The 12,638-nt window shown below is 46.8% G+C and overlaps 1 protein-coding gene across 1 annotated transcript in view; it reads left to right on the forward strand.

The window, feature by feature from the left end:
* Positions 1–1,706: 1,706 nt before the first annotated feature.
* Positions 1,707–12,638, forward strand: part of PIK3AP1 (phosphoinositide-3-kinase adaptor protein 1) — a 96,016-nt gene continuing 85,084 nt past the window's right edge. The window contains exons 1-2 of the mRNA XM_037050842.1: positions 1,707–1,914; positions 7,984–8,400. Coding sequence (XP_036906737.1) covers positions 1,902–1,914; positions 7,984–8,400 — 430 coding nt within the window. The 5' untranslated portion in view covers positions 1,707–1,901. The remainder of the gene's footprint in view (positions 1,915–7,983; positions 8,401–12,638) is intronic.

Genomic DNA, 12,638 nt, shown 5'->3' on the forward strand with positions numbered 1-12,638 from the left:
GGCCAAATCCAGCCTTGTACTTTGTTTTATTGGCCTGGCACCTTGTTTCTACTTGGTGGCAGTGCCGAGCTCTCACCTACTGTTAAGGAGTAGTTACATCTGTACAGTCCTAAAATTACATTCTGCCCTTTGAAGGCAACTGTGAGGCTGATGGGGCCTTTCTCCCCCTCCCCCCCTGAAAATGAGTTTGACCGCACCCCCCTCCCCTCCCCCAGCTGTAAGGTATAGCAAGTGGAAAGCTTATCCCCTCTTTTGGAACTCAGGACTGTGGTAGGCAGAGTAACACGCTCCCCCAAAGATGTCTACGTCCTAGCTCTTAGAACCTGTGCAGATGCTATGTTACATGGCAAAAGAGAATTACGGTCGTAGATGGTATTACAATTGCTAGTCAGCTGACCTTAAACAGGGAGATTTTCCTGGACTCTCTGGAGGGGTCGGGATCAGTGTAACTGCTAGAATCCTTAAAAGTGGAAGAGGGAGGCAGATGAGAGTCAGAGAGAGATACAATGACCCAGAAGCAGGGTCAGAGAGATGTTAAGTTTCTGGCTTTGAAGATGATGGAGGCCACGAACCACTGTGGGTTGTCTCTAGAAGTTGAAAAGGACAGGGAATGGATTCGCTTCTAGAGCCTCCAGAAAGGAACCCAGCCCTGCTGACCCTTGATTTCAGCCCAGGGCCACTCATGACGGAACTTCTGAAATGCAGAACGGTAAGTTAATAAATCTGTGTTCTTTTAAGCCATTTTGTTACAGCAGCAGAAGAAAATGAATTCTCAGTCTCAGCCCTGGCATTTCCATTTGTAAATCCACTTATTTCCACCTTTGCCTAACCCTATCCTTCCCTCGACCCTGCTCTCTGGATCCATCTTCTTGGGCCCTGCATTGCTGAGGGTCCCAAAGGACAGTGCTACTCACATCAGTTATAGGAGCAGGCAGAGGAAGGAGGACAAGGAGCCGGCAGGTGAGTGAGTGCAAGAGTTAAGTGGGAGCCCTATCTCGGACTCAGGCCTCGTAGGGAACCTTGGGAGCATTATCTTTCGGGAGTCTGAGCAAGATACAGTATTTGGAATTTTTCAATTGTTTCTTTAGCTCTAACGTGAAGATCGTGATGAGGGCTACGATCTTCAGACATAAAATGCATTTCACATAAAATGCATCAGACATAAAAAGGTAAGTACATTATGCACCCATCACGTGAGATGATCGTTAGTGTTTGTGTGCCAACAGGAGACCAAGTCCAAGGAGTTACTGAAGGGTAGTCAAGGGCAACGTCTGGCACCCAGGGCCAGGTGCCAGGGAAGGTGCCTCTTCCCCTTCCTGCCCCCACCCCTTTCCTGCTGGGGCAGCGACTCAGGGAGAAAGCCCCAGGGGATGGGGAGATGGCTCGGCCAGCTGTGCTCATAAACCCCCACCCAGCTCCAGGTCACAGGGGTCGGACAGGCGGCTCAAACTTCTTCCTTCCTCCCCTCTCAACACCCTCTCCACTTCAGGCTGCCCTTTGGTGGCCACAAGACCAGGCTGGTTTCGTGGGGAGTGGGCGCACGTGGCATGAGGGCCCCAGCCTCTTCTCTACCCGGAGCGAGGGTGGAACAGGGTTGGGGAGCGGAGGCTGTAAGGGTAGCTGGCTGGCGGGCTGGACGGGGGTTCTCGCTTCCTCTCCGCAACGGCTGGGGGTGCAGGTGCCGCGGGGCAGAGCCCCGCAGGCGCAGGCGGGGCAGGCCCTGTGGACACGCCCTCTCGTCGAGTCCTCACAGCCTGCAGGGAGGAAGCGTCAGAGCCGCGGCTAGTCCTGCGCGGAGCCGGTGTCCCCTCCGGCCCCGCGCTCAGGGACGCCGCCGGCCCCCGCTCCCAGCACCAGGCCCCACGAGCAGCGAGCCCGGTGTGAGAATTGCGCCCCGCGGCATGGCAGCCTCAGGTGCGTAGGCAGGGCGCCTGGCCCATCTGGGAGCCTTCCCCCTGGAGCGCCCCTTCCTCTTCCCGGGCGCTCTCTCCTGCAGCCCTCCGAGCACCCTCCCGCTCACAACTCTGTCGGGCTTGTTCGCTGAGGGATCTGTTCTCTTTCTGTTCTTTTCCCCAGTTCTCGATGGCAAAGCTCCCCAACTTCGACTTCCCCACGTTCTCCTTCCCAGCCTGTTGCACGGTTCTCTGTAGCCCCTGCCTGACCCTCCTCTGTCCTCGCTTTCTAATCTTCTTTTCCTCATTCTGTTACTAGCCCTCGGAGCCTCCAAGGGTCGTTTCTCCTGCTTTTCCAACTCTGTGAACCCAGTCTGAGCAGAAAGGAGTCAGAGCCAACTTGTCTGTGCCGGCGAAATGCTTCTCAGGCCGATAGGGGGCGCTCAGAGAGTCCTACGTTGGCTCTGGGAGATCCAAGGCGACCCTTGGGCCACTTTCCCAAGCCCACTTCCTTGGCCCATCCTGGCTTTGTTTTTCATGTGGGATGTCGATAGGGACGTAGGAACTTCATTCCTTTAGCTTTACTTTTCCTAAGTCTTTGCACCCCTTTGGGGAATGGGGGGGAGGTGGAGGCCACTGGGTGTCTACCTATCAAAAGGTACCCAGGCTTTTCTGATTAGTCTTTGGGTTCCCTTCTTGGTTCATGGGGTGTGTACACTTAGCAGTTCACTCCCTCACAGAGATCCAGGATGAATCACGTAATGATGATAATAGTCCTCTATGATGGACTATTGAACTGATGAACACTTACTGTGCACGCTGAGGGATAATGTGCACAGTAAGACCTTAAATATGGTCTCAGAGGTAACCAGGACATGCCTGGTCTCTGCTCTTCAGGAGTTTATAATCTTAGGAAGGAAAGCATAAATAAACAAAGAATTACTAGATGAAAATATTACAGCTGCCATGTTTACAGTTTGCAAGTGTTTTTACCCATGTTTTCCCTTCCTATCTTAGGATGTTTTAGTAGAGATAACACATGAAAACAGGATGTAAAAGCCTCTGGAGGAATAAATTCTAGCTGGCTGAGAGAAGGTACTGACTGTTCTTGGTGGATGGAGGCAGGTGCTGTATCCCGAGGTCTGGTCTTCTAATGGTGCTTTGGAAGCAGGGGTAGAAAAAGCCAATGGTGACAGTTCTGTTAGGTTTGAGGATACAGGCTTCCTCCTTAAGGAGAGTGGAAAGGTAGTTAAACTTAGCCTCATAACCCCCTAGCTGGGCTCTGGAGGCTGGAAGAGGCTGCAAGAGGCTGCAAGAGACTGCATTGTGAATGAGGAACCCCTGGTAATAGTAGGTTCACAGTTCACACATTCCATCTGAAAGCTGAAGCAGTTATCTAGAGGGGACTCATCCACACAACAAATACTTATTGCATGACCACTGTGTCTAGACTCTGTTCTAGGTGTCAAGTATATATTCAGTAAACAAAACAGACATAAGTGATGTCCCCATGGAGCTTACAGGGTAGTAGGGGAAGGCAGGCAATACACTGAGTAAGGAACATAGATATGAGAAGTGCATGGAAAACAATAGACTGAGGGAGTGGGGGTTCTGGGTGGTGGGGGGCAAAGGTGGAAAATTGGGACAACTGTAATAGGATAATCACTAAAACATAATAAAAATAAAACTCCAAGAAAGAAAAATAAAAAGAAATTAGGAAAAGAAAAATAATAGAGAGGGGCAAAGGGGATTAGGGTTATAATTTTAAATGAGGCAGCTAGGTTAGGCCTCATGGAGAAAGGGACATATGAACAAAACCCTGAAGTTTGGTGAGGGGCAACATTTAGGAGAGGAGGGCTCCAGGTAGAAGAAGAGTAAATAGGTCTATGTGGTGGATTTAAGGAGGTGTCCAGAATAGGTGGGTGACTGGGGAGAAGTAGGAGATGAGGTGAGTGAAACTTCCACCTCCTTCTGTGGCTGGGAACGTGCTCTGGACAGTCATGTCTAGGAAACAGAAGGTGAGGGGTAGTCAGAGGAGGCAGAGGAAGCCCTCCTTTAGTGTCCTGAGTGGGTCTTTAAGTGGGTGTGGACAAAGGGGCTAGAGGGCTAGATGGTATGCTCCCATCAGGTGGGGACTGCAACCCAGTGGCCAAACCTGGGACATGTGGGCTCTGCAGTGGCTTCTGTAGACATCGCCAACATCCTCTGCGGTGAGATGCCACTCAGGGTGCTGCAAGCAGGAGTTGCATCTCTGGGGTCCCTGGGGCTCCCTGAGATCTGGAGATACAGACATGGTAGCATGTCACAGTGGTGACAGCATCTCTTGCCAAGATGTTGTGAGCTCTGGAGTCATCCAGGCCACTCTTCCTTGTGGTCTTCTCCTCCTCATCCTTCTCCTCCTCCTCTTCTTCCTTCTTCTCCTCATCCTCCTTCTTCTTTTAAACAGCTTTATTGAGATATAATTCACATACAATACAACGTACCCATTTCAAGTGTACAGGTCAGTGGTTTTTAGTATCTTCACACGTATGTGCAATTATCACTATAGTCAATTTCATAACGTTTTCATCACCTGTCAAAAGAAAGGTCATTTTCATCACCTTTGTCTGCTTTGGCTATCACCCCTTTATTTTCTCTTCCTCCTCACCCCTAAGTTCTACTCTCTGTCTCCATAGATTTCTTTACTCTGGACTTTCATATAAATGGGATCATGTAGTATGTGGTCTTTGTGACTGGCTTTCTTCATGTAGCATAATAATTTCAATAATGAGGTTCATCCAAGTTTAACATCTATCATCATTCTTTTTATGGCTGAGTCATGTGGTCTCCTTAAATTCCCTTCTACTGAAGGGTAATCATTTTTCTTTTGTTTTTGAAAGGCATATTTGCCTGTTGAAATTAAGGAGAATCTTGGCTCCCTATCATTGAAAGAACTTGAGAAGCAAAATAAAATGGAGTGGAATTCGCCTATCCTGGAATATCCTCTAGGCCTCTGATGGTGTCTCTTGTATTTTAACACGAGAGAGAGGAGAAGGAGGCCATTCGTGACTATCCCAAGTGGCCAAGTCTAGTTGGTGAAGACTAGAATGACTTTCTCCATATGTCAGCCTCAAACCCTCTAAGAAAGTTCTCATCAGTATCTCTGATCTCCAGATCCTTCTACCATCCTTGTACTTTCAGGAAAATAGGGTTTGAAAGGACCTTTACTGTTCATGATCCTAACTTCCATCTGATCCTTGAGGTCCCTCAATATTCCTAACAAGTCTCAAAACTTGAAATCTCTGGAAACTCCTCCCATGAACTGTTTCCAGATCCCCTCCTGTCCTGGCCACCTTCCCTTTGTTGCATCGCTCTTCAGTACGGTGCAGATTCAGACGCAGGGCCCCTGGACAGATGGACTGTATGCCAGCGTCACCTACAGATTAAAGAAATGGTCTGGGCTGGGTAGCTTGAGAAGCACATCCTTTTTGTTCTCTTCTCAGGAGGATTCTGAATCTTTTAAAGGAACCTCTATCTTGGTCACTTGGTTTCTTGCCACCACTGTCACTTTCTATTGCCACCAGTCAGCCCCTGCTCTACTGTTACCCATTCCCTTCTCCTTCTATAGCCAAACCCTATATACCCATTTGTTTCTCCTTCTGTAGCCAAACCCTCTGTACCCATTCCTTTCTCCTTCAAGAGCCAAACCCTGTATACCCATTCGTTTCTCCTTCTAGAGCCAAACCTTCCTCCTTCTAGAGCCAAACCTTCCCCCTTCTAGAGCCAAACCTTCCCCCTTCTAGAGCCAAACCTTCTATACCCATTCGTTTCTCCTTCTAGAGCCAAACCTTCCTCCTTCTAGAGCCAAACCTTCCCCCTTCTAGAGCCAAACCTTCTATACCCATTCCTTTCTCCGTCTAGAACCACCTGTAAGCTCGACAAAGACCCTTCCTTATTGCTGTCTGGGATTGATGGACTCCTTGTTGGTTCATGTATTTCATTTCTTTTAATAAACAAGCATCCAAAATGAGAGAATTGGTTTGGCACGTGTGAAACAATGACTTATGGCTAGAGGAAGAGAATTATTTTTGAAGAAAGGGGTGTCCCCTACATAAGAGAGAGTTGCTGACAAAGCATTTAGTCCTGTGTCATTGCCCAATGTGTTATGGAGGGACTTCAACTTCCACTTTGGACTTTCTTACAACTTCCCCAGCTTTCAGCTGCAGCAGCAGAGCCAAGTTCAGGAAGTTGATAGGTTTTGTTGTCCTCACTTATGCTGAGGCAAAACTTGCTTAGGTTTAGTATATTGGTCTGAAGGCACACTGCAGATGGGTAGTGGCCAAGTGGGTTGTGATGCCAACTGGGCTGAGGCACTAGCCTCTTCCTTCTCAGGTACTTTTGCTCAAAGGGTGGCTGGATTTAACACTAGAACCCCGGCAATGAGATATTTTCAGTACATTTGTTCACATAGAAGAGGCTATTCCCATCAGAGCTTTTTATTTCAATTTTATATTTAAACTTTTATTTTAGAAGTTTTACAATTCTAGAAAAACTGTGAAGACAGGAGAGAATTCTGTGTGTTCCCCGCTCCATTTCCCCTATTGTTAATGTTTAAACTTCCCTTGATGACTAGAGGTCTTTAGTGAACAACAGGTTTTGCGATATCTGTTAACAGAGAAGCAGGGAGTGGAGAGGCAGAATCCATGGCGAGCTGAATGCTGACTCCCTCAATGTCTCAGAACCTGTCAGTCTTCAAAATGCTGTTTTGCCTTTCGGTCACTGTCTCCTCATAGATGTGACATACGTCGCTCGTGGCCTTGTGGTCAGGGCCATGTGAAGTCGTTGGTTTCCTGCTAGGTCAGTCGCTGCTCTAGGACCCACACTGCCTTCTTAAGGGCGCTTCTTATGCTCTAGGAAATGTCTTCTTCTCTTCCTCCCTGGCGCTTGTTAACCCACTGAAGACATTGTCGATGGCTTCTTCCTCATTAATGTATGGGACCACACCCTTTCTGAGATCTTATTTTCCTTTTAACCCATTCAGTCCTAGCTTTGTGACTAGTTACTGAGTGTGAATTTATCTTCACAGCTGAAGCGGGTTTTTATTTTTAAAGGAGGTATTGAGCCAAATGATCCCCCCAAGCCCTTTTTAACTCTATTTCCCTGAGGCTTTTGACTGTTTCTGGCATGTGTGCTTTACTAGACGAAGAAAGCCCACATCACGGACCACGTGTGGTGAGGGACACCTGACGGATGGCACTGCGTAGGCATTGATTCAACCATGGTTGCTGTTTGCGTTAATGCGCAGTTTATAATAATGTGAGGATAACGATAGCAGGTGCCAATTGCTGAGGGGTTACTGCATGCCAAACACTTTGCTTAGCACTTTACATAAAATTCTAATTTAATTCCCACTGGTAAATACTGCTGTTATATTTCCATTTGCAGAGGGGTAAACTGAGGTTTAGAATATTTAAGTAACTTGCCCAAGATTGCACAGTGAATACTTCACAGAGCCAATACTAACTCCGCTGCCTGAGTTCAGACCTGTGCTCATCACCACTGTATTGGGGGAAGAGCCAGGCCCTGGGGCCAGGCTGTTTGGGTTCAAATTCTGACTCTGCCACTATGGGTCTTGGGTAAGTTGCTTAACCCACCACCTCTGTTTTATCATCTTTAAAATGGGGCTAATGGTAGTGCCTACCTTAGAAGGTCACTGTGATGATTACATGAGTTTACTAGGCGACGGGCTTGGAAGAGTGTCTGAGTACAGTGAGCTCTACAGAAGTGCTTGCTGTTCTGACGAGGATGGTGATCATCATCATCAGTATCATCTCTGTCCAATATTGTACTGGCTGTGGGGGAAGAGTACGCCCGCAGAAGGAATAGCTAATGCTGTCATCTGAAATGGCATTGTATGTTTAGGCAAAGACCAAGAGTCTGGTAAGGTTGTAACACCAATTGTAAGTGGGGGAAAAGGTCAGGCAGGTATGCTGGAGGCAGACCGCGGAAGGTTGGAAGTGCCGGGCTCCTCGTCTGGTTGGTATATCTTGCAGGTCATGGCTTAGAAGGAGCAGGTGTGTTAACACACTTCTGTGCCTTGTTTTTTGCTCAGGGGTGTCCCGAGGGTGTGACATCCTCCTCTTCTACAGCTCGGATGCTGAGGAATGGTGCCAGTATCTCCAGAACCTTTTCCTGTCCAGTCGGCAGGTCCGCAGCCAGAAGACGCTGACTTACAGGCTGGGCCCTGAGACCTCCTTCTCGGCCGAGGACTTGACCTTCTTTCTCAGCCCGCGCTGCATCGTGGTGCTGCTGTCTGCAGAGCTGGTGCAGTGCTTCATCCAGCCGGCCCTGCTGCCCCTGCTGCAGAGAGCCTTCCACCCTCCGCACCGCATGGTCCGGCTATTCTGTGGGGTGAGAGACAGCAAGGAGTTCCTGGACTTCTTTCCAGACTGGGCACACTGGCAGGAGTTCACCTGTGACGACGAGCCTGAGACTTATGTGGCAGTTGTGAAGAAGGCCATTTCTGAAGGTAAGGATCTCTTCTGTAGTAAAGATGAATGAGCCCTAGAAAAATGACTAATGAAGGCCCAGGCATTCCAGGTGAGACACTGTCACTTTAACACTAGTCATTTATGTTACAAAATGGGCATGGACCTCACTATGCTAAGAGCCCCCGTTATATCTATGGGTGTTGATCAGCCTATTCCTGGAATGGGGTAACGAGAGGATAGGTCTGCACTGCAGGAGAGGAAGATGACACTTTCCCTTGGGTTCTGTGCAAGAACAAAAGCCTTTCTAGAGTTTTCTACCCCTTGGAAGGTGCAGGACACAGGTTGCAGCCCAGTAGAGGGCAGTGGGGGTAGGAGGCTGGGACTTAGTTTGGTGGGCGTGTGAGGAACAGGACTGCCCACCATCCTGCCTGCAAGCCCTTTCCATTTTGCCATCATGGGACCATAAGATTTTTGTTGAAAAGGGATCGCTTTTGGATATTTATAGGAAAACACCCCTCTATTTCCCATCAGCCTAGCTTCCGTTTTTTGCCCATTTTCTCCTTTTAAAGTGGGAAAATTCCACCCCTTTCTGCTAGGGTTGATGACTTCAGTGGCCCCAGGAAGTGTGACATACACTCTGATTAACAGTAACGGAAGATGTGCTCTTGGATGGACACATGTCACAGCTTTTCTTCCTCTTTTTGTTTTCTATTTTCGCCTCACCCTGGGCATGAGCAAGCTGTGTGTTTTCTTCTGTGCTCTTACCATTTGAGATCTTATAAACCTGATGCCAACAAAGAAACCTGGAGAACTCTGGAGTGATGTAATTATATTCAATTTTCCCTGGTGTGACTTGGTATTAATTCCCTGGTATTAATTTGGTTCATCCACCCATCTCATTTAATGAACTGAATCAAGAATTCACAAATTTGTAGTGCCCTTAAGAAGCTCACATAGCTTTCTAGATGCTTTTATATTAGGAATAGTCAGCTTTAAACCAATAAATACAAACAGGTCATGTAACACGTGGGATCCCAGCCCATTTTGAAATATGAATGACTAGTGTCAGCCTAAAGGATCTCACCTGAAATGCTTGGGACCTGGATTAGTAATTTTTCCTGGATCTGCTTATTTTTTTACTTTGGAAGTACACGATGGTAGAAAAAACACACACTCCATACTTGCTTGATCGCACTTTGTTGCTTTGAGGTAGCTGTGATCTGCCTAAATTCACAAAGGCCTGAGACACAGTGTTGTTTCTGTGGATGAGCTTATGTCGCGGCGAAGTTTCATTAGGGTCTTGCGGGCTGGCCGCTGTGCCCTGCCCACCAGTGCAGAGCTCCATGGACAGATGTCCCTGGGCCGGCACCTCATGCTGTGTGCTCTAACGGGTTTTCTTTATAACATTACCCTGGTGTGCTTTTTAAAAAAATAGATGCTAAAAAGGATTTTAAAAATATTGTTTGGATACCTCCAATGTTTAGATGCCGGGATAAATGGATGGATGGCCTATAATATTTTACTCTTTACTAACAGCTCTGGCTCAGTATGCTGTGGGCCTTTAGGTTCGAGGGTTTTAGAAAGAATGAAGTGTTTCGCAGTGCTGTTTATGTTCTGAGAGCAAATAGCCTTTCATCAGAAAGATTACTTTAGTGGGGGATTAAAATGAGCTGCTTAATGGAAAATCTCTGCAGTTCAAAATCAATGGGTACGTGGGAATGAATGGAATTCTAGGAGAGAGAAGGAGGAGAGTGCAACTTCCTTATCTGGTGTTAGGTTTGTGAGTTTGGGGGTTTAAGCTCTCTGTGTGGAGCAGGATGGCTTGGATGTGCTTTTGGGGTGTCCATAGCCATCATACTTGCTCAGCCCAGTTATGTGCTATAGCTCTGATTTTTTATTTTAGACAAGCTTTCTTAACAAACTTAAGACTCAGCCCTGGCTGATGTGGCTCAGTGGATTGAGTGCGGATCTGTGAACCAAAAGGTCTCTGGTTTGATTCCCAGTCAGGGCGCATGCCTGGGTTGCAGGCCAGGTCCCTAGTAGGGGACATGCAAGAGGCAGCCAACTGATGTTTCATTCCCTCTCTTTCTCCCTCTCTTCCCCTCTCTTTGAAAATAAATAAATAAACAAATAAATAAATAAATAAAAACAGGACTCGGAGTCAGGCAGCGTAGCAAAAAGATCTCTGAAGAGCAGTAGAGACACTCAGTTGCCTGTCTTTGATGCCAACTAGATGCCCAATTTTGGTGAAGTCACTTAGCTTCTTTGGGTTTCAGTCTTCTCTGTAGGAGGTAGAATTAGACTTGGTCTAAGACACTTTCCAGGGCTGATCGCCTACAACTCTCCCGGGCCAAAGAGCCTCAGACGTTTTTGAAGCACCATCTTCTTGCCCTATTTCATACCTGCTTTGACTCCTAGGAAGCATCAGGCTGACAGTGTTTAAGAATGGTACTACCCTAGCACTAGGGGTCCGGTAGAATTGTCCTTGGTTACACTCTCTATAACTTGGGATGGTTTATTTGACTATTCCTCTTGTACACATAAATTTTTCCTAAGAGGCCTCAAAATAAAAGGAAAAAATAAAACTTTCATACGTTCCACCCCTATAAGCTGCCTCAGACCTATGAGGAAAAAAAAATACACAAAATTTGTTTCTTTGACTTTCTGCATTTAAAATGGGGATAAACTAATGGTAGGGACAGTAACCGTGGGGTTATTGATTATAGAGCTGTTGAAAGCTACAGGGAGACAAATTTCAGGAAAGCTTAGGAACAGTTAGAGCATGCACAGATGGACGGGGGACCTGTGGAGGTGGTGAGGTCCACATCCCTGGAGTGTGTGAGTGGAGACTGGTCTAAAGCGACTCACCCTTGGTACCATGGTTGGTTCTTGGGACCTTCATAGCCTTTCGATTATAAAATTCCCTTATGTGAAATTTCTCTTTTCACGAGGAATACATTTCTGTTCTGAATTCAGTCTTCCTCCTTCACCAGGGCTCCCTGAGGTTTCTAGCTCAGAACTGAAGACAGATTGGTTGTGTCCCTACTATGACCCCAGAGGAAAATAGCAGGAACAAAAGACCTCAATTTTTAACCCATGTATCCCTTGAAAATGGTAAAGCTCCCAGGGCATTTATATATATATATATTTTTTTCATAACTTTGAGATAGTTTGTGGAAAAACATGAGTACCTAATGAGATCGTCACTGAGACCATTTAAAATTTAGGCTAAATTTTAGACCACTTAAAATTTAAAATAAGGCTTAAAGATCAAAAGCTTTAGAGAGTAGAACTGATAATGGAGGTAATTATTCCAGATACTTAGGTTAAATGTAGTTACAGGCTGTCAGTTATACTTTCTCTTGCTGCTGTGTTACCTAAACAGGGGCTTCCCAAAGCTGACTGTGTTCAGGAGGCCCTGGGGATCTTCAACTGTGCGTATCCTGACTCTGTAGGTCTGGGTGGGGCCCAAGATCCTGCGTTTCTAACAAGCAACCAGGTGATGCTGATGCTGCTGCTGCTGGTCAGCAGTCCACATTGGGCGAGACTCTATGCCACCCTCCCTTTGTCAGGTCAGTGGTCAAGTACCTCTGCTGGGCACAGACCATTTTCCTGCTTTTCTGGAAATGGGGGCATCATCACATCAGGGCGACCCCTGCACACCTGTTGGTTTAAGTATGTAGTTAGGCCAGAGTTGGTCCTTATGCTGACAGATTTCAGGGCAGAGCTCCTGGTTCTCTTCCTGTGCTGCTATTGGAGAGTCCATGAGTTAGCGCCAGCGACTTTCAGTCTCGTAGTATTCCAGCTGTAAGTCAGTGGTCCTGACATTGGAGCGGCAGTGAGCTTTCTTCACGATCCTTATGGCTTCTTCATTTAATAGGCCCACTGATCATAATTACTACTCCACTTAAAAATGTTTTAGAGGTTTTATTTTCCACTCCCTCTCTCCAAATTTATCAGCTACCTTAGAATTGGGCAGATGTTTTAATTAGAGTCTTCAGTGTGTTGGAGCAGCCGTTTTATTTCTCAAGCTTCTCATTTGTAAAATGATGGGCTGGGCCGGCTGATTTGGAAGGTTGCTTCCAGTCGTAATATATCATTATAAGTTTGCTAAGGAGACGGCAAATTACCCAGACCCTTTTAAATGATTCAGTTTCATTCCAAGATGTCTGCAGGGATATATATTTAGTGCGTAGAAGATTGTACTATTGTTCTGAGCTTTTTGGACTTACTTTAAAAGAAGAAGTGAGAAAAACCCAGTTATAGCACAGAAATT

This window comes from Sturnira hondurensis, unplaced genomic scaffold, assembly GCF_014824575.4.
Source record: "Sturnira hondurensis isolate 20B ecotype Veracruz unplaced genomic scaffold, ASM1482457v3 Scaffold0006849, whole genome shotgun sequence".
Classification (NCBI taxonomy): domain Eukaryota; kingdom Metazoa; phylum Chordata; class Mammalia; order Chiroptera; family Phyllostomidae; genus Sturnira; species Sturnira hondurensis.